This window comes from Meleagris gallopavo, chromosome 4, assembly GCF_905368555.1.
Source record: "Meleagris gallopavo chromosome 4, MGAL_WU_HG_1.1, whole genome shotgun sequence".
Lineage (NCBI taxonomy): Eukaryota > Metazoa > Chordata > Aves > Galliformes > Phasianidae > Meleagris > Meleagris gallopavo.
In genome coordinates this window covers 33781810-33804156 of record NC_139407.1, presented here as the reverse complement: position 1 = coordinate 33804156, position 22347 = coordinate 33781810, and the positions used below count along the sequence as shown (strand labels likewise).

Here is a 22347-nt window from a genome sequence, read left to right as displayed (position 1 = left end):
GTGACTAAGGCATTATTAAGGCTGTACAAGAAGTCATATCAGATACTGGTTGCTGAAAGCAAGCTGAGGGAGCAAAGGAGAAATTTTTTTCTGTGCTATGGGAACAGTAGGAGAATGGCTTCCATTCAAAACAGCAAGGAGACATTTCATTAAGCAGTAAATCAATACTATAATACTGATGTCCATTCACTTCACTGATACCTACTCTTTGCGGAAAATATGCTTCTCTAAAATTAACTCCTCTTCCACTGTTCATGCTTCTTAGCGGTCTTGAAAGTTACTCAGTAGCTGCCACAGGAAGGTGAAAGCAGAAGCCTGTTTCTCACAAAAAGCATTGTGATCTTCAAAGGATACTGACCAATGCAGCTTTTTGATTTGACCTTCCAAGGTCACCAAGTCACGTCACAACTGTGGCACATATGTTCCTGTATATACATATTCCCTGTCCTGCAAGGGTAGAGCATTTCTAATACTAAGCAGTAGACATGATATACTGCAGTCTTTCCCAACTGATTTTAGCTTTTCCAGTGGCAAGATATTGAAATTAAACTAACTGAAGACTACTGAAGAACAAGCTCGACCAACAGAATGAATATGGCCCTTTGCTAAACTTTAGAATATATGGAAGAGTTAAAGTACATCCTAAAAGGCTTACATTTAGCTAAAGAGCAGCCTCTGTTGCATACTTTTGCCTTGACTGGATGAGTCACTTGGCTAGAGCAGTTTAGTAACTGAATTGGTTCATGGAGGGCTTGAACCACAGAGCAGGGTGGGACAGAACAGCAAGCTTTCAGTAACTGAATCTAGATGTGTAAAAGGTCTCACAGTAATGCGTATATGGCAGCTTGATAGATGGCTGCTGATTTTATCTCCTTTTTCTTTTTTTCTTAAATAGCCCACACCCGCTACTTCACACATACGTAGAATTTATACTGTTAGTATTTGGTGTGCAGATAACCAGTGTTGAATCACCTTGAAGTTTAAGGGGCACAGGTTTGGCAAGGGGCAGCTCTTGCCAAAAAGAATCAAAAACAGTGCTGATTTAAGATGGTATTACTACGAGGTAGTGACTTTAAGGTATTGGCAAGACTGCTAAGAGCAGGTACAAAACTTGTTTATTTGCCAACCTAGAAATGGCTCAGTTAAATCCAGCACCTCCTTGCATCACTTCTTTACATACACAAAGAACAGTAGGTACAGGGAGCATCACTCCATTTATACAGGTTGAAGGTAGATGTCCATTTCATCAAATGACACACGCTAGATTGTTCATGTAGCAGTTCTAGTAACTAAGGAAAAGTAAGATCACTTGGTTTACATTTTTGCTGCATGCCACAAGAAGAATCCTTCCCAGTTGAGAGAGATGTACAGAATTAATACCATTCTGCACGCAGCCCACACACCCTAGAAGCCACTGCCTCCTCTCCAGGGCACAGAGCAGTAATTCACTCTCCTGCAGTACAATCATTCCACCACCCCTAAAGAGGTAAGCAGGCCATAGGTTTTATTTACTACATTGATGGGCTATTGGAAAAGCTAAAGCATTAGTGGGAACTCCACAGGTTTAAAATTAGTATCAGTTTTAACTTTAACTAGAAAATTAACTATAGTAAGACCACTTTCTGTATGTAGTTTACTGGTTTCAGCTGTGCAGTTCCTGCAGCGGAGTTCTGAACTTTTAATGATGAAGAGCAGGTAATCCATTAAAGAGAAATCAGGGCTTCCAGTAACCGGCACATCCCAGAGAGCCTCACAAGAGTCAATCTCAGCAAGGTGTCCTCCTTATTGCAATAGATTCTTCCAGTACTGTAGCTGTTTAGTCATACTAAGTCTCAGCTTAGACTAGAGAGTGTAAAAATGCTACAGATACCACTGTGGAGTTCAAGTCCCTCTTACTTGGAAGGAAAAAAAGTCCTGTGATAATAATGCACTGCTAGTATTACTGTTAAGTCTATAATTAGATAAGTCTCAGACTTGACTTGGTCTTCATGGTTACTTCTCTTCTGTGCTTCAAGAGAACATTCTTATAAAAACATAGCTACATATTTTAAGAAGACTGCATGTACAAAAGATTTACATTAAAACCACATAAAACTAACTTCAGAATTAAGCTAATCAAAACCTGCATTAATATTCTGAGTAATCACACCTAGAACTTTGAACCACGTTTAAAAACTGTACATCATTTTCTTGTAATATACATCTACGTATTTAAAAGATAAGTCTCTTGATTATTACAAATCTAGTGTCTCTGGTGGGTCAATAAGCGATACTGCATGGTACCTAGAGAAAGGAAAAAAAACACAAAGAGATGCAAGATGGAATCTTGCTGAAGTGCTCTCTGCTGTAAAAAAATAACACGGATACTGCAGTAAAGCACACTGCTTACAAGGCTCAGCCAGCTGGAAACATTTTGGAGTATGTCAGCCACCACGCCAGCATGGATTTTTTGAAGCATTACACACACTCTCCTGCCTAGCAATGGTAGGAATTTCCAAGTCAACTCCTCCAGTTTCTACCTACCCAGTTCAGGCAGTGGTTTGAATAGTGACACTAGGCCTGGTGAACATGAAACATTGCTCAATAAAAGACTGCGCAAGGACCTTGAGGGTCTCTTCAACCATTTCACTTACACCACTTTGGAGTGACTTTAGACTTCCAAGTTAACCCACCCAGCCCCAGTTAAGCTCAGGCAGAGCAGACTGGCTTACCACAAATCTCTGCAGATACTTACTTTGTGCTCTTGTACTTTTCCCTTATGGACTGTTGTGTGTGCTGTGCTGCTTTGAGGTAGGTCTCGTGAAGGTCCATGAGGCAAGGCTTAATGTGTTCAAGGGTGTAGCCCGTCACCTTGCACAGAGATTCAGGCTGAGGAAAAAAGAGGAACACTGAAACATGTTTATGTCACTCTGGTAGAGGTTTTCAAGCTTCCCTGTTGAAACAGTGTTGGCCCAGAATGCTAGCAGTCCTATTATCTCAAGAACAAAGCAGGTCAATAATCACTGCCCAGATTTGAACCGTTCCTGTGGGTCTACAGGAATCCTGAGAACTACTGTATTCTTTGCAGGGCAGAAGTATTCCTTGCCTCCATTCCTTAGGCTTTCTGCCCACTTCCTCATCCCAAGGAAGCTGTTCACAGCTTTGAGGAGGATGAATAGAACACAATGCAATCATAGATGCCTCTGCCTTCCCAAAAAAAGACATCCCTATCTTTCAAATACCACAATCTTTCATTAACAGGTTACTGATATGGAAGGACTGCCAACTCCAGCAGTCCCAAACTCAACAGTGTAGGCCCCAGCACTCAAAACTTCCTTCAATTACATTAAGCATGCATACAGGTATGTGAAGGCTCAAGTCTTAGTGTTACATACCCAAGTTTGTCCAGTGATCGTATAGCTTGCTAGATGAAATGCTGCAGCAGCAATAACTGATGGCAAGTATTTCAAGTAAGGATCAGCATCAATTAGAGTCAGCTCTCCAAGATACTGCAAGGGAGACAAGGAAAAATGAATCATCCGCTTCCAAAAAGCAGAAGAGCATTTAAGCAGCTTCATTTGGATAGGAATTTAAGTTTCTAAACCCTGCCATCAAATGGAGGAACAGTTTTTACCAGTTCCCACTTACTCTTAGCCCACAGATTGGTTCCATTGGATTAATGCTGATACTCTTTAAGACAAAGCTTACCCATATTAAAGCAGGCAATGACGCAGAAAACTTGAGAGCACGCTATAGCACCACTTGTGATTCTGAGAGTCACAGAACAGCAACATAACACAAGGAGTATACCCCCAAATATTTATCTTATAGCATCTACTGTTAGCTAGTGTCCAACACTGTTCTCATGCAAGCTTTTTCAATGTATTTCATCTTTAGAGGCATCTGAGGTCAAGAAGAAAGAATTATTGGTCTGACCTTTGCACAGTGCGATAAAGGCATTCATGTAGGAACTCTGGTACCTGCAATACAGTTAGGCTTTAAGATAACTTCAACTGAGGCACTGTCTGTGCTCTGCTGAAAAACTGGCCTCTGGATGTAGAGCTCAGTGCTTGGTTGAGAGGAAAAATAAAAATCCTTTCTGCCCCAGTGAGAGGGCAGGTGCATGTGTGGCAATTTTAGACATGGGAACATGGGAAACATGTAGCAGGGAAACAAAGCCCAAACTAAAATTCAGCAGTCTTGGCCTGCTTTGAGTAAGCATTCATGTGGAGCCAGGCGGAGCACCAGACTGTAATAGTAATGGAATATTTCAAACAGTATCAACGACACTGTTGCTTTCAGCAGTACAGAACTGCTTCTGGAGGAGCCCGTGGCATATCATGTGCACTTTTCAGATGTCTCCCAGAGAGATTACACACTTGAACATATTAGGAGATAGAAAAGTCCAGTCTAAAAAGTCCTTTACCTCTTGTCTGTACAAATACAGCTCTTGGAAAGTGCATTAACGACAGAACTCTACTGTTCCACAGACCGAGCTAGCAAGCCTTACCATTGATAAGCTCTCGACTTTAGCATTTGTCTGCTGATGCAGGAAATACTGAGTGAGGAACTGGTTGATCGTCGGAGCTGCCAAATCAAATGACAGAACCTTCAAAATTAAGTGCTCCATCCTCAGAACTTGCTTTTTGTTGTAGGTGTCATCTGTGATGTAGACAAACTCTGCTACTTCAGGGGGGTAGATTTCCTCAAACTTCCTGCAGTGAGAAACAGAAGCAAACAGTTAGGGACGAGAGAATCAGGTAGCCAGCAACACTTCATGAAAACCAGTGTGCTAAATTATCTTCTGACTCCCAATGTAGCTGGATACAGTGTCTGAGCAAGTTTGCTGCACTCAGTTTGGTAGGTCTTGAATCAGCTGAATTTGAAGTTAAGAGTTCCAACAGTCTGTTACTTGGGGATTAAGTAATTTAGGACTTAAGAGTTGCGGAAATTCCAGAAGAAAACCAAATTGTCTTTTCATACACTTTCCTACTATTGCCTTAATTACTGTTGAGAAACCTTTCACTCCTGCATCCGGAAATCCTCACGTTAGGCCAATCTACAAAGACAGCCTGCAATCTCACCTGCGAAGATTCACGTGAGCTGCCACACTTTTATATATTTTAACCTATTATGAAGCCCTTGCTAGACAATACAACTACAGACTATCTTATGAAAGCTATGTGATTTCCATTAGTACGAAACCAGCAGGTGGAATTTTTAATCAAGAAATTTCACTTACGATGCAAGCAACATGGCTGCGGTACCCACAAGCTGAAGCTTTCCTCTCAAAACAGACATTGAAGAAAGAAATCTGTCAATGTAATTTACAGCTAAGTGCAGAGTTTCATTCTGGAGCTTGTACTCTTCTCCAACTTCCACCAGCCAGTCCACCAGAATAGCCCGCATGTTGTTGGTGATGTCAGGCTGCTTCTTCATGTAGCCTATTTTAGGCTTGCATTTTACCTGCAGGTTCAGATGACAGACAAGACTGAGTTTGGACTGGATGCCTGGTAGGGAAGCAGTCACTCATACTCCATTTACCATATCTAGATTGTTTTAAACAGGTCACACGTAAGCAATGGTAAATCTGGATTCAGAAAACTACATTTGCATCATCTTCTTTGCAGCTTGCACACAGTGCAGAGCACAGCCAACCTCCCAGCAGGAAGCAGAGGGACTTACTTATTCCTAGCTCTACTTCAGTCACTGCAGCAGTACCTTATCCTCAGATGCAATCAGCCCAAATATGCAAACAAGAGAACAGGTGGCATCTCACCTCCATTTCCCTGAGGTACGTGTGGATATCGCTGACGTAGTCTGGCACGTTGTTAACGTTTGGTCTCTCTTCCGCTTCTGAAGTGATGGAGATATCCATGATACTCGGGGAATCTAGGAGGAAGGCAAGGGCCACGATAACAGGGGCCCGGCAGAACCCTCCCCCTGGCTGGGGCAATGCTGCTGGCCGGCGGGCAGCCATCCGGGGGCCGAGCAGGCCGTGGGGAAGCCGATGCACGGCTGAAGCAGGAAGCGGCCCGCTCTCCCAGCTAAGCGGCCCTTCCCCGGCCGCCCCAGCGCACGCCGCGCTCCCCAGTCCCGTCCGGCTCCCCAGTCCCGTCCCGCAGCCGCAGGCCGGCCCGCCGCCGGCGCCGCATTCCGCACGCGGGGCGCTCGCCCCGGGCGCCGAGGGGGGCAGGGTCGCCGCTTACCGAGGCTGAGCTCCATGGCGTTGCCCAGGGGCGCCAGGGGCCGCCGCTCTCCCACGGTCCCGAGGGCGGCCCGCAGCCCCGGCGCGTCCACCGTCTCCTCATCCCGCTCCTTCTTCCTCTGGGGCCGCCGCCGCTCCCCGTCGGGCTCGTCCACGTAGACGCTGAAAGGCTGCTGCAGCTGCTGCCCCGCCGCCGCGCCGCGGCCCTCTCCGTTCCGCGCCGCCTGCGGAAGCGCTCCGTGAGCGCGCCGTGACAGCCGCCCTGACAGCCGCCCGCCGCCCAAGATGGCGCCCGCCCGTCCGCCGCCCCCCGCGCTCCGCCGCTCACCTGCTGCGCCAGTCCCAGCCGCACCGGGCCGCCCCGCAGCAGCCCCAGCGCCACGCGGGTGCCGGCGGCGGGCGGCGGGGCTTTGGCGGCCGGGGGGACGTTCTCCTGGTTCTCTTGCTCCGCCAGCATGGTGGCGGCTGGGGGGAGGGAGGGGAAGGGAGAAGAAGCGGGGAAGGGGAAAGAGCCAGGGGCGGCCGCGGAGCGCGGGGACGCGGATGGGCGGCTCGTGCCGGCGTCCCGCCGCCGCGGAGTCTCGCGCCGCGGCGCCGCTCTCTCCGTTCGAGCAGCCCGCGACTATTGAATCGCCCAATGAGCGGCGGCGGCCCGCGGCGCGTCACGCGGTCCCCGGCGACGCGGCGGGCGGAGCCGGAGCGCCGCGCCACGCCTGCGCCGTGCCGCCCGCGCGCCATTTGGCCCCGCCTCGCCCCGCCGACCCCCCCGCCCCGTGACCGCGCAGGCCCACCGCGCTCCTCCAGCACAACTTGGGTTAAAACTTTAATTAAGCTTTAATTAAAAACTCACAAGTCGGAGTTTCAGGCGTACAGGCTTCTCAACATGTTTTAAAAACATCATTCTTACATTCCTACCCCCTTGCTCCGCGTGCATAGCTTTTAACAGTACTGAAAATACATTTTGGAAAAAGGCCGGTGGTTACGGCTGGTTCTGTACATACACTTGAGGTGCAAAGATCAGCTGCGTGCAAAGGAACATGTGTGCAGGCTTCACACGCGAGCAATCTGTACGTGACTACTGCACTCAGAACGGCAATACAGAGCACACAGAGGAACGAACTGGCATTACAATAAAGAGGACTTTTCCTTCCAACAAAACCACATGTAACCACCTCGATTTAACCAAACAAAGAAACAAGCTGAAGAAGGACAGACAGCACTGTACTCTCTCTCCTCATTGCTTCCCCGCTCAGGATGCAGCCTCAAAGAACGCGATCAGCCGGTCCTGCTCACAGCCATCCAGCAGCTCCAGCAGGAGAGGAACTTTGCTCTTCACGTTGGTGCCTCGAAATTTAAATTTATCTATGAAGAGATCTGTGATCATACCTGCAAAGTTAAAATTCCAAGACTTACACTTGGCCCTATTATATAAATCTCTGGTTAAGCTCCTCATTGTGTACCAACTCTTCCAGCTGGTTTGGGTTTTAGATACAGGACTTTTTAAACTGATGTCACGTTACAACAGACCAGCAACCAGCTTAATTTCCACATGGTTATTTCTGCCTCACACGTACCTATCTGTGAACTGAGAAAGGAACTGACCTCACAGAGTAGGCACTGTATGTTAAAGTTGCTGACTGGCAGGGAGTCTCTGAGCTGAAAGCTGTACTGGGAACATTGGAGAAGGTTGCAGAATTTCCTTCGCTAAATCAGATCTCCTAAGATTCTCTCCTTCTACCCCATGTTCATTTTCCTGTTATTGTGTAACACTTCACCACTGGGAACTTCATCAGTCACCTATACATTCTTAAATGCCACTCTGAATCAAGTCCCTTAATCTTGCCAAAAAAGACGAGCACTGTACAGATTTAAAAAGCTATCGAGTAAAATGTACAGAAGTTCTGAAGCTACTGAAGTGTACCTACCCATCAAATCATTTCAGCTCTACTAATGCTGACTTCATAACTACTTCAGTGGAATCCAGGGTGCACTCTCTGAGCATTAATTTGCAGTTAGGACAAAAGGTTTAACTGATCAACAAACCATAAAGTCTCTCAAGATGTGCAGGTTGTTTCTTGTATTCCTCAAGCAGTTGATCTGCCTCTTCCAAAATACTGCGGTATTCTGGCACCAAGAAGTCCACGTTTCCTTCTTGAACTTGTAATTCCTCAAAGATATTTTACATCATAAAAATCAAAGGCAGTTTAGGTAGCTTAAGAACATAAAAGTAAAAATAAATTAAGCTTGGCTTTGACAAGAGGAAGCATTTCAGAAGCAAGACAATCCCCTTCTAAACTAGGAAGAGCTATTTTCAAAGAGCCTCATCTTTTAGGTCTTCTAACAAAACATCAGATGTTGCTTGTCACTTCATACACTAGATTTACAAAATCCTCCACAGCTCAGCCCTTACAGAATGAAGCCTAATGAAGGCTAAAAGCCTTCACCACACTTCAGTTTTAGAATAAGGAAATTCCTAGAAAGCATAACACATTGACAGTCTGAACATAAAAGGAAATTCTAGAGGCATTGCTGTACTTACGACAGTAAAATGTTCTACACACTCCTAAAATGCTGCCAACAATTGTCAGATCACTGTGCTCACTGGAAGTTTTTCTGCTGATGAAAGAGGTCTAAAACTAGCATTTGATTCCACCAAAGGGCAAGGAGTCCATTTTTATCCCCCCTCTTCCCTCCAGAAAACACAACAAAAGATTACAGCAGGTTTTGGATTATAAAATCCTGGCTGTTGGAGAAATCAGATAAGCTTACAAAGTGACATCTCTCAGAGATTAACCACTGAAGAGATTAGGCAGAGATTGATTATGAATAGAGAAACTTCAGAAACAATAACACACTGAGATGACAATCCAAAGCAAGGAAGTCTTATCTGGCACGGACCATCATATCTTTAAAAGGTAGTGCAGAGAGATGAAAGTGGAACTGGAAAATAACAGTAGCAAAAAGAATGTAAGATGGCAAAGCTGGCTGTCTTATACTGTTTGACTTAGGCATCCTCAACATCTATCAGTAATCCCACTTATACAATAATGATACAGCACCAATAGGAATTTTCTTCAAGAAGGCTGTCTCCTAGGTAATGGAAGTACATGTCCTGGGAACAGAGACACGCATACTAGTATGACATGCCTCTGACTTGAGCCACAACAGTTTGATATCTGACAGCACAATCCCTAACAAAATCCTTCCACGGGTGCTCAGATACTTACTCTCAAAGCATCTATTAAATGAACCTTCTTGGCCAACAGCTGCTGATACTCTAATTTGGGGTGGATGAGCTTTAACGTATGCCTCACAGATTCTTCATTTATATCTAGTAGCAGAAAACAAAACAAAAAAAAACACACCGCAACAAACGAATGAGCAATACATATTCCATTTATGAGAATATAAAATGATGCAAAGGACAATAAAATAGATAAAGTTTTACCAAATGATATGTTGAGATTAATCTTCCTTTTAGTAGCCTCTTTGGAAAGCACATCTTTTAGGATGGATATTGTAGAAATATTGTCAGACTTGAAACATCCCTCACCTATTCTATAAAGGGAAAAAAAGTTTACACTGAACAAACTTACAGGCACATGCAAGCATTAGATGTGTCTATGCTTTAAGATATAAGACCTACAAATTAATGCCTTCTTTGCTGAAGGAAGATATAACTAATTAAGTCATAAACAGAGTACTAATCTTAGACACATTTAATCTAATTGCAGCAACAGGTTTTCAAAAAATGCTTATTCACATTTTGTCTGCATGAATATTAAATGCTTTTCAAGTTGTTTCCATTCCTCAGTACAAAAACAAACAAACACAAAAAAACCCCATAGGAAAGTAGAAACTAATGCTCGTCACAAAGTAACTTGACTGTATTATTTATTTATTTTCTTCAAACTGTAGAAACAAATTGGAGAGGAACAGTAGAATGTGCATGAAAAGGTATTCACAGAGCAGTCGAGAATGAAAAAGACAAAAATCGAAACACAGCCACCCAGTGCTTTAGTAATCGTATTTTACCTGTAAGTACTTTCAAGCTGGGTACCCAGGAAGGTGTTTTGAAAATAAAAGGTGACACTCTCTCCAGGTGGAGTCCTTTCAGGGACTTCAGGCAAGCAAAACACAACCCAAGAGTGAATTTCAGCGAAACTGAATTGTCCTTTGAGCACCAGTGCATTCATTGGCCTATGACAGGATGAAAGTTAAAAAATACAAAAAAATAAAAATCACTATTAGTTCCAAAGGATGTACACTGATAGTGCATTGGTAATCCATACGAAAAAAAAAATGTTTAGTTCCAAGTAGTTGTCTTTTTTCATTAAGTCTGTGCATGAATTCAGGTATCCCACTAAGTAGTTGTGCAGCACAGATTACTGTTAGTTTTCCATATTTCTAAACAAAGACCTATTTGTACATTCCACTTTTATCTTATAGCAGGCATGTCAGAACTGGGTAAGAAACTCAAGGTGTTTGACATGTACCATTTCAAGTTGTTAAACCTGAATAGTAGCTAAAAACACAGGAAATATGCCTAAGCTTCAAGGAGGTTTCCCCTCCTGTAAACCACAAACATTTATTTCAAGAATGAGGCATAAAAGAATAGAACACATTTGCATTTGGCCTTCAATTCCTTCAACTCTTCAGTTGTGTTTTAATGCAAGCAACACAACATGTTAATTAAGGTCAGAGTAATCAAGTAGAAATTGCATAAAATAGATTTCAAATTCAGAGATAAGGAAGAAAAGTCTTGGCTCCATTTTAGAGTCAAATCAGTTGTGGGAAAGAATTACTCTAAAGGGGTAAAGGGGACACTGAGGCTGAAACTGAAAAGGCTGTGGTTACTATCACAGCAGAGTTTCCTTTCTACCACACCCTCAGCTCTGTTAATACACTTGATTGCTCTGTAGCCCAGGTCCGTAAAGTGAAAAATACACGGACCTTGAAAACAGGTAAAGAACAGCAAGGGATGTGGGAACCTGTTAAATTTGCATTTTATGACAAACCTACAAAGCCCATAAACTCATACAGGCTCAAAAATGTAGGCTAGGAATGACATGCCTAAGTCTATAGAGTAAATTTTTTGACTGGATTGTCAGTTTTTCAAAAGAAGTAGGCGGTTGTTGTTGTTGTTGTGAATACCTGTCATGGTCAATAGAATGAGTTCTCTGATGCAGTGAAAGTGGTTTAATTTGGTATTGATAAACTTGGCAGGTTTTTGGTTGAGTTCTTGGAGTTACATATGCTTGAAGTGTCCCATATTGTCCTTCAATTGATCGAATCTGAAGAAGAAAACGTAGAAGCCACAAAAAAGAACAAGAGTGAACTGAATGATTTACTGAGATTTGGAGAACTTGTTATTATTCAAAATATAATAAAGAAATCTGTAAATTTTCTGTGGTACAACAGAAGTATTTAGAGTACCATATTTATTTGATAGACCCACTATAAAAAAAGCAGATCAAGAATGTTTTAAAACTAGGGGAAATGCTGCCTAAGGAAGTGCTGTAATAATAGATGAATGTAGAATTAATTTAAAAAACCCAGTAACTTACTTTCTGATCAGTTAAAATAAGAAGTCTAATTCTTCAGGACCCCATTACTGTTACCTTTTTACTTTTTTTTTTCCACTTTTTTTTTTTTTTTTTTAATAAAAATACATTAGATAGCAGCCAGGGACATATCCCTAAATAAAAAACAAAGATGGAGTCAGACGAAGTGACCTGCTCAAGAGTGAAAATGGACACCAATAGAAATGCTTAGTAAAGGGACCCAGGAAATAAGAGTCTTAACCTTGCCAACTAGGTCCATAACTGCCCTCATCAAAAAAAGAAACAAAAATTTCCCCACATTTGATGCATTTTATTCAGGCTTAAATATCTAACCATAATCTTTTCCTTTAAAATGTGCAGTCAACAGATATCAGGGTAGGAGGCTGCAGTGCAAGGTGACTGCATGCAAAGAAAATCTAGAGTCCAAATTATCTTGAGGATTGACTTCAATAATCTTGATTTCTTTTATTATTTTCCCAATGGTAATTACAAAAATGCTTGAATATGTTGGATTCTTAACAAGAAACCATAAAACTGAGAATAGCCACGTGCCTGTAGCATAAATATAAATTTACAGGATTTGCTTCCTCTCCAAAATACAAATATGTGCCATATTCCCTCATCAATGTAACTTTTTTCAAACACTTCTCAGGACAAGGAGGTGTTCAAGGACGTGGATGTGTTCAAGGCCAGACTGGATGGGGCCCTGGGCAGTCTGTGGCAGGGGGCTTGGAGATACATGATTCTAGAAGTCCCTTCCAACCCTTGCCATTCTATGATTCTGTGACAAAAGTGCCAGTACTTTTCTTCCCACATTTCTCCACTTTCAGATCCACGCACAGCCACCAGAATCAAGTACATTCACTACTGACGATTTCTCAATTGCTTTCATTTTGGGGTACTTGAAGGAGGATCCCAGGCTCTCCTCTGATGTAACACAATTTTAGAAGCCTTTAGAAACCCTACACCAGTGAGAAAGGAATACTAGCCCCAGATTAGACACTGCTCAGAAAACAACCAGCGAAAGAATCATAGAATTGCTCAGGTTAGAAAAGACCTTAATGATCATCGAGTCCAATCACAACCTGACCGTACTACCCTAACTCTAACAATCCTCCACTAAATCATGTCCCTGGGACAAATACAAACTAAAGCGGTCAGTTCAGGTGAAACAAGATTCCTTCATGTCGCAGCAAACATCCACATAACAATTTCTTATGGAAAATAACCTCGAGCACTTTACCTTAAGTTCAAGTCTTGTAGTATTTGCTTGGCATCTGTAAGTGGCAAGAAGACAGTTGCCATTTGGCTGTGAACAGCAATAAAAGAGGAAAAATAATACAAAACTGAAGATATGCACTGTAAAGTTGTCGGCATTTATGCACAGCTGCTTCACAGAAGTTAAAACAAACAAACAAATCAGCCATCAGTTCCCTGCAGTGTTCCAATTACTGTTAACTGTGTCAGAACTTAAAAATTCTCTACATAAATAGAAATCAACTGAAGTTTTTTGTTTTCCTTAATACCACCATAAAAATTACACAGATAGGAACTTTTCACCTCAAGAACGCATCTGTCAGCTTTGCTCATTTATCTGCAATAATAGCCTGACATCCAGAAACAAAAGGGAAATGACTAAATACACGCGGATTTTTTTTTTTTTAATTAAATTAATGATCATGAATGGCAAGAAACTTAGAGTATAAATTTAATTGATATTCGCTGAAGCTTTCAGAAATGATGTGCAAATTTAATTTTTATAACTAAAATACTCTGGGGACTGTTAAAAAGACATTATAAATATTTTCACAATGCTAAAGTAGTTTCAAGTCTCCTATCCTACCAGCCCTTCCCAAAGAAGCACCATAAGTAATTCTAAAGTAATTAAGTTTATAAACACTGTATTAAAAAATGCAAGCATATGACTTTCCAGACAACAGAATTTTCATGGTCTGATTTTCTTGAGATACACTAAGGAAAGGATATGATGTTCTTCACCTAAATTACATTGAAGTAAACAGATACTGACAAATTCAAACTAGAGAACATCACTGAGTGTGCCTGCAGCATTCCTAATTTGTCAAGAAAAAAGCCCTACAGCAGTCGCTCCCAAATCCCTTCATGCACAGTTGGCTTTGCCCTGTGCCATGATTTGTCACTGACACCTAATTCCATAAACTCTATTGAAATTGAGCTCTCCAGATTGCTGGGCAGTTTAGTTCTATGCATTTCAAATTACAAACATATAAATCCAAATTCTATTTTGCATATGCTGTATTGAGAGCTTTTCATCATGCAGTCTTCAGAAACTTCATTATATCTTTTGTTTCACTTACATCAGAATCGCAGTTGCTAAAACTAACAACAGCAGAATTTTTATCCACATCCAGCAAGTCTACAGGGACATCACTCTGCAGAACAGGAGGAAGGAAAAACGTAGAGCTTAAATTCCTGAGTAGCTTCTAATGCATTTATCTACTGTCACCAATTATTTTAATAAGTGAGAAGCAATGATTGCTTCATCATCTATATTCAGGTGATAAAATCTTAGTAGATATGTATCTTACCTCTGAACATTTAATCCCAGATTAACATTGTGATCTTTCTCTTATTCTCATGCAGTGTCCTGAATCCCTGTGCAGGTGGCTTACAACAACTTTAATGTAAGATGTGCAACTTTGTCTTTAAGACATGCATGAAGTATATTCATGACTGAAGCGTTTCTCTATTTTAACAAGAGGATTACAATGCTCAGTCACGAAACCTAGGATCAAGTTAGAGACCTATTAATGATTCCTTTACTAAAATTTATGCTTCTGACACAGATTACTTCTTATATAAACGTGTTTTCTGTGTAATTAAATCTAAGATTATTATGAAAACAAAATTAAAAGGCTTCTGAATGATTAATTACTTGATATGGTACTGCTTTTAACTTCACAGCAGTGTAAGGAAACACTGATAAAAATTAAGCGTGCGTTCTAAAAACAAAAAGTTTATAGATGGTTTTATTGCCTTCTCCAACAACAGAAGGAGGCCAGGCATTACAGCATATTTCTTTCAAAAGCCATTTGTTCTGAACTCTACCTTAAATTCAAGCCTAGACCAACCAACTTCATTATTCCTCACTTTGCTAAAGAAACTGCAGATACTACAGAGCTGCAAATTACTCATCATTTATCTCACCTGTACCAGGATGATATCTATAGCTGCTTGCACCTCCAAGATGAGACTGTAGCTAGCATCATCTTTATTTAATGTAAACTTATCATTCACACTGAATGCAGGTACCGACGAAACAGCAGAACTGGACTGAGAAGACTGCTGGTACTTTTCACGTTCACCAAGTACTTTCATCTGTAAGTGTTCCACTTCATTCCTAGAATAGACAAACCAGGTATAATGTCACCGTAAAATTAACAATAACAGCTACCATAGAAAATAAGTCAATTATGCTTCAAGGCAATCTTTCTTCACATCTGTTCAGGTTTTCCAACAAGAAGTGATTGTTAATTCCCCTTCAGTTCCCAACACATCAAAGATAAAATACAAACTGTATCACATGAAAATGTAGATTATACTGTACTCTGACAAAGGAAATACCCATGAGTTACAAGAGGGGGCAACGTTTTTCCTCAAGAGCACCATGTATTTTTAAAGACATGCTGGTAAAAAACTTGCCTGACATCATTCAGAAGCTATAGGTAGCACAGGAGAAGGAAATCTTATCTTGATGAAACCAAGGAGGAAGGAAATAGAACATAAGCACTTGAAGGCAATATAGGAAAGGATTATGGGATGAGAACGCTGTTCTCATCTTTATGTCCTTCTATATACACTAATGATACAGAAAATCTAATGACATAGGAAGGAAAGATAGCATTTCAGTTTGTAACGCTTCATTTCTATCTAGTGAAATTACCTTAAGGATGAAATCTTGCTCTGCATTTCCTGACTTAATTTTAGCTCTTCACCTGATCCACCTTCTCTATAGGCAAGTTCTGTAGTCAGTCCTGTCAGCCAGCCTAAACCAACATATGAAGTTCATGTTCATTACAAGCTATAAGTAAAAATCTTCCCCCGGTATTTGTATGTGTGTAACAATGTTTGTTTCAGATACTGGGTAAAGAGATTTAAAACTTAATTTTATCCTATCTTGGAGAACAAGCATGAAATTTTATGAGTAAGCGGTCATTCTTCACATTGGAAAATGTTACTTTTGCATGAAGCACTTTGTGCAATCAACACCTCTGTATCTTTTTTTTTTAATGAGTTTCCTTTTTTCCACCTCTGCTTCTGACAAATAAGTTCTATAAATACCTTGAATAATTTGTGATTGCTAACCAGTACTTCAGTTGAAAACAAACAAGAAAAAAGATGTGCAATGTGTATGCAGCACAGTACAAATTGCACAGTGTGTTTTGAGACAGAATGCTCTGGCTGAACTTTCTTAATTCCATTTACTTATAAAAGCAAAAATCACTTGATTGTATCCTGAAGTGTAAATACTGTAGTCAAATAAATATTTTCAACAAAGCACCCTGATTCCAATCATGGCACAACTTTAAAGAGATATGAGCTGTGCTATCAATGCAGCCTGCTTCAGTTCTATCTATCAGTATGCTATCAGTATCTATCCATTTAGACCTTATTGAGTAAATAATACAAAGTTTACCTGAATATGTGCATGCTAAAACTTCATCATAACCATCTTTTCCTACACAGCCACCCTGGATTGATGAAATGCTCTCTGATAAAACCTTTAAAAAACATTCAAGCAGAGGGAAATATTACTGCACTTGTTCTAAATATCTGGCTTTGTTTTTTTGTTGTTGTTTTGTTTTTGTTGGGGGGGGGGGAGGGAGGGGGAAAGGAAGAGGAAGGGGATTGTTACCTACATCACAACATATGTACATAGATGCAAAATATCTAGATCCACAAGAGTGAGCTAGCTGGTGACTGCCACAGGTAAAGCAAGATCTTTTAACCAATGCATTCTGAATTAACTCTGCTTAATTTTTAACATTTTACAGACAGTAAAATGTGGTTTAAAGGAAAACACTTTTCCAGCAAGATTTACAGTCTGTCTGAAGGATGAAATCATCGCTATGGATCAAATCCACTTCCTTACTGAGCATAATAACTTTCTCTATCAGCTGTTAAAGTCGTAACAGCTACACTTAAAATTTTACGTGCAAAACAAACCTCACACAACGTGGTGGTGGGTTTTTTGTCTTGTTTTCTTTTTCCTGAGAGAGAAGCACTGTATTAGGTTTGACCCAGGAGAAACTTTAGTAAGAGCAGAGTCAGAACTTTAACATACTCTCTGCACTGTTTTGATTTTTTGCTCTAATCAAGACCACTGCAATGCCTGGTTCTTAAATACGTAGCTAGCACTTTGACGTTTGTGTTCTCAACATTACAGAGCATATAAAATTAAAAACAAAACCAAAAATATATTTCAGCTGTAATAATCATGTGAAGATTTGATATTTTGAAATGCAGTTTTTAAATTTATCTGTCCAGCAAAGAAGAAGATACTGGATGTGGGCTTACATAATCATACCGAAGGACAGGATCATCTGCACTCTCAAAGCTGTAGATTTCCAGCACTCCATCATCTCGTCCAACAAGTAACTCTTTAACTCCATCTCTCAGAATGTCAAAACTATCAATGCATAAGATACCTAATGAAAAAGAAAACAAACCGTCTACTTCATCTTTGGTTGTTTATGACGCATTAATATGAAGGCCACATTAAATTGCGTAGGAAGAGATTCTTGCTGGGATTTTATGATTTTATTGATGCTATTTCTGGAAGAGTCCACTAGAGGGCTGAAGTCTCTCCCCCGTGACTAAAGTCCACTTTTTTTTCCCAAACTATTTGTCTGACCAGCTCTGCCAGCTGAAGAGGGAAGCACATTTTGTCTCCTACAGCCGACGGAAAGCCAACTGGACTACTGTGAATTCCAGCTGATGTGGCAGATGCAGGGTTCTGATTTGCACCAGACTTGCCTTAGGTTTGTGCTGCTACACAACACCTTAATGGACAAACCCACTCGTCAGTCGACTAAGATTCCCCAGATGTTTTAACAGTTAACAATGGCTAGACTGGACACAGAGTTACACTGTGGAAGAAGGAAGCAAGAGAACCTGCAGAAGAATTAAACTCCTTCACATTTCATATTTGGAGTTTAGACATACCAAGAGCATTTTTAACAAAAGAGTTAAGTAATAAATCTAATTACCTCATGAAAGCTTAGGAAAAAAAAAACATATCACTGCTCTTCTCCTTTACACAAAAGTACTAACACATGCTGCAGAAACAGCATACCAAGGCTATAGCAGGGAAAAATATTGTACTATGCCCAAACAAGTTACACCATATTACAGAGCTTTAAGGAGAGCATTATTCCATCTTTAGAAAAAATTCCTTACTGTTTTTTTTTTGTTTGTTTGTTTGTTGTCTTGCAGTGAAGATGCTAGACTTTAATCTGAAGGGACTTTAAGGTCACTGCACATCTGAAAAAAATCTAGTGTGTATATTTGCATTTTAAAAATCACCAAAATTATAAAAATCCCAAGTGATCACGTACAAAGAAACTGTTTTACAAACGGCACTTTAACATTGTATTGTAAAAATGAAAACGTACAGGAAACAACATACAGGGCACACTGATTAGAATTATTTTTAAGAATGAAAGAGAATTAACACATTAATATCACGTATCAACAATATTAAAATACACCTCTTAAATACCTATGACATTTATTTCCTAATGATTATATTGTAACAAAGCCTCAGCTGTGCTCGAAAACTAAAGAGGGAGATACTGAGACATGTACCTCCTCTCTTTTTTTCATTGTCAATATCCCACTTAGGTACGGAAGCAGAACCAGTAATCTGGATAAGCCCCAGTTTACCATCAGAAGTTCCATATACAATTTCTTCTCCAGAATCACCTACAAAAAAAATTAAGCAAATTTAGAATCATAAAAACCTATTTATAAGACCTATTTATAAGTTTTGAAAATATTCATCCCACCAGGGGAAAAAGAAAATCCTAACATTAGTGCCTTATAATAAAACTGTCAGGCTTTACAACAAATGCCTTCCTGCTCTGGAGCTCTGCCTACAAACTTTTCCTAATGCAGTACTTTAAATTTAGGAAAAGGCAGGCTATTTAATGGTCTTTACAGAAGAAATCATTCGTTATTATTTATTCAGAACACACATCTAATTGTGAATGCTGTACTGCACTTTAAGCAAATAAGAACTGTTTCTTGAAACTAGATCTGAGCACTGTCAAATAATCTAACAGAAACTAAATTAAGCACCAGATTAACATACTAAAGGGATTTATATCAGGTTAGGAGAGATTAGCAGAAAGGATTATCAAACTATTTTAAGTTGGATCTTTCACAGTCTTATTTTACGTGAGCTCTATTCAATACTCTCATCAATCCATGGATGGATGGAAGTTGTGATTCTACTTACAGAAATCCAGATGTAAGAGAAACCCAACCCAGTGCCTGAACGAGACCCCCAACAGTCCAGCTCTCATTTACACCACAAAATCACATCACAACTCACTGCCACTGTAAGAGGTTTTCATCCAATGTAAATATTATTTAGAACTAAAACAGTCAAGTGCATACATGTATATATTGTATGTTTACAAACAAGCAACACCTCTAAATGCATACAAATGAAAATCCCAAGCAGTTTAAAAACAAAGCTAATAATCCCTACGCCATCTCAACCTAAGACTCCCATGCTTGCCCTCTCCCCAACTTTCACCTGAAATCCTACTAGCCTTTTACTCTTGCCTCACCTGTAAACTCTGTCTCAGAAACAGATTTTCTGTGTGATTTCTGTTACTGCCAACAGGCTTTTTATCCAGTTATCCACATGTAAACCTTTTCTACCAGAAAACCAGCAGCAAAATCCCTTAATAATGCTAAGTGTTTTTTTTTCTCCAATTTTCTAGATAGGAATAATTTAAGCAAATATCTTCAACATTTAGCCCTCCCATCCCCAAGGAGTTACTGGTTGTTCATCAATTCAGTAAATTCAATTCTCACCATAATACATATAGATATTCTGTATCTATATTCTATAAATAGAATGGGTCGTAAGATATGGCTTCATATAGTTTTCTACTACATTTTTAAATCAGTTTCAAAATCAAGATGAAATGTAGTTAACAAATATAAGTGTTGAAATCTCAAAAACGCAGCAGAAGTACATTATTTAGTTATATGTATATACAAAATTCTGTTACCTCCATCTCCATTGTTTAGAGCAAGAACAGTAGGTGGCCCAGGAACTTCTACTTCATACAGTAGATCAGATCCCTAGGGACAAAGACAACTATCTTGAATGAGTTCGTGTTCAAAAGGAGAAATCAAAAATAAACAATTTCGTCTTTATTCAATATGGACATGCTTCATTTATACAGATTTTCTTGCATAAAACCACTTCTAAGCCAGAAAGAAGTTTATTTAACTAAAACATGACTTAAAAAAATCTTGTCATGTGTTACCACTTTAGAAAGTTATGATAAAATAATCTGAGAGCATCTGACACTAAGAAACAATTGTGCTAAACCATTTGATATCATTCAGTATTGCTATAACAAAGGGGAAAATGGAAGAATTTCTTTACTTCCTCTATCCATGAAATCCAATCTATTTGTAGTAGTGTTATCAATACTAATTTTGCAAGTTCACAATCATAATTTTCTAATTTAAAAAAGTACCAGCACTGTAGACAGTAACATTGACAAATAAGATACACTACACTTATGTTTATTCCATAAGAATTAATCCAATGCTGTGGCATCAATACATAAAACAAGCAAATATTTTAACCTGTAAAACTCTGAGGACTCTATCTTGACACGCAAGCACTGGGGTAATGCAATTCACTTTATCTACAGGAAGGCAGAGAATATCATTGATTTTATCTCTTGAGAGGTAGTAGTGTTTGTCTTTGCAGTCGCAGTAGTGGTTATAGATATAGCTTGCACAAAGAAAGAGATCTGCTCCTGAAATGTGCCTGAGAAAAAGAAAACACTGTAGCATTTTGCCAGAATATTGCAGTTATGTCTTTTTTAGGTTAGTATACATGTGCGCTATTGCTTGCAGGTTCCACACATCAGCTTTTATAAGGCAAGCACCTTAAACCAAGACCATACAAAAAACAACAGAAATATCTTGTTCCTGATCTCCTCCAGGAAGGACAGAGGGACAGACTATGCTACTGAAAAACCAATAATCCCAGCTACACTCACCTGCACATGCACTGCTGGGAAAGCCTCCAGGTTTCCCCCAAGCCCCCCACCCCCACCCCCACACTCTCTTCCAATTGCACTGTTCCTTTCCAGTTTCCTTACTACATGCCAAGGCACAAGTTAAAGTTAGAGCAGCACTGAGCGCTGCCTACATGCATACAATAAGGTTAAAAAAAAACAACAAACAAAACCATAAAATTATAGGCTGAGAATAACTTCAGGGAGATGACAAACACCAAGCACTGTACACACATAGCTTTGATGTCTTCGGTGAGGTTCGTTTCAAAGGAGAGGAACTGCTTCCCTCTTTTTGTGAAACCTCTGACTTCCGATCCCGTGGCCACAAAGACTTTCTCTTGGGGTGTGTTAAGAGCTCCTCCCAACTCCAGGCGTGCAATTTTGGGGCCGGGCAGTGTTTTGAACACCGTCTGTAAAGAAGAAAAGCAATCGCAATCATGTTTTGAGTTTACGGTCAACTTTTCGTGCAAAGGATACTAAATCTGCTTTACAACCTCTAGCAAAACTAAGGATGCTACAGAGTACGTCGGGACAAACAGCGACTCTGACTGCACGCCCTCCACACTTCTAGGGGAGGAAGCTAAAAAAGCCCGTTTTGAAGCGGCACGTTCTCACTTACCACAGGTTCCCCCTTTTTCATGCCGAAACAGGTAATCACTCCGTCCTGATCGCCCACCACCACCTTCGAAAGCAGACACAGCGTTACGTCATCGCACACGTACGGGTTTCAAACACCGCCTTCGCTCCGCTGAGCGCAGTTCCGTACATCGCTACGTCACGTTCCGCCAGAGGAGCCGGGAGGGCCACGCGCGCCCCGCCGCACCGTACCTTCTGGGTGGCCCTGCGGCCCGACGCGGGGAGCAGCCTCATGGTCTTCTGCGCCGTGACGCCCACCTGCCGAGGAAAGCACGGCCCTCACTCACCTCGTCCGGCCCCTCGGCCCCGAGCGCGGCCGGGAGCGGCGCGGCCCGTTACCTGCAGGTAGTCCACGCGCGACAGGCTGACCTCCATGGCTCGGCCGGCAGCGGCCCCGCAGCGCGAGCTCGGCCGAGCGCGACTCCGAGCTGCCGTTACCCGTCACCGCGGCAACCGTCGCCCGCGGACGGCGGCGCTCCCAGCCGGCTTCCCATTGGCCGCGCTCGACGGCGAGAGGGCGGGACCGAGGCGATCTGCGCGCCGCGATTGGGCGGCGCTGCAGAGAGGGGCTGCGGCGTCGTTAGTGCCGTGAGCAACGGCCGCGGGGCCGCCCCCAAACGGGCCAGTTGGGGCCGCGGAGGGCCGA

The 22347-nt window shown here is 41.2% G+C and overlaps 2 protein-coding genes across 3 annotated transcripts; both read right to left on the bottom strand.

Annotated features, from left to right (window-relative positions):
• Positions 1 to 1098: 1098 nt before the first annotated feature.
• Positions 1099 to 6851, bottom strand: CCNA2 (cyclin A2). The gene is made up of 8 exons (XM_085222813.1): positions 6516 to 6851; positions 6189 to 6411; positions 5759 to 5871; positions 5222 to 5445; positions 4490 to 4694; positions 3375 to 3488; positions 2735 to 2868; positions 1099 to 2283 (listed from the first exon to the last, which is right to left on the bottom strand). Exons 1-8 carry the CDS (start codon positions 6642 to 6644, stop codon positions 2235 to 2237), a joined length of 1191 nt encoding a protein of 396 aa, XP_085078939.1. The 5' UTR covers positions 6645 to 6851; the 3' UTR covers positions 1099 to 2234.
• A 151-nt stretch (positions 6852 to 7002) lies between these two features.
• On the bottom strand, positions 7003 to 22223 carry BBS7 (Bardet-Biedl syndrome 7). 2 transcript variants are annotated; one of them, XM_010709931.4, is made up of 19 exons: positions 22041 to 22223; positions 21894 to 21959; positions 21685 to 21747; positions 21300 to 21475; positions 20626 to 20812; positions 20037 to 20109; positions 18598 to 18714; positions 17308 to 17438; positions 16427 to 16511; positions 15674 to 15776; positions 14938 to 15130; positions 14088 to 14162; positions 12995 to 13060; positions 11342 to 11481; positions 10223 to 10387; positions 9636 to 9745; positions 9415 to 9518; positions 8231 to 8354; positions 7003 to 7573 (listed from the first exon to the last, which is right to left on the bottom strand). In XM_010709931.4, exons 1-19 carry the CDS (start codon positions 22074 to 22076, stop codon positions 7437 to 7439), a joined length of 2151 nt encoding a protein of 716 aa, XP_010708233.2. In that variant the 5' UTR covers positions 22077 to 22223; the 3' UTR covers positions 7003 to 7436. The 2 variants fall into 2 exon arrangements, 1 of the variants encoding a protein (XP_010708233.2); XR_793336.4 differs by having other exon boundaries at positions 7434 to 7573; positions 8113 to 8354.
• Positions 22224 to 22347: the final 124 nt, after the last annotated feature.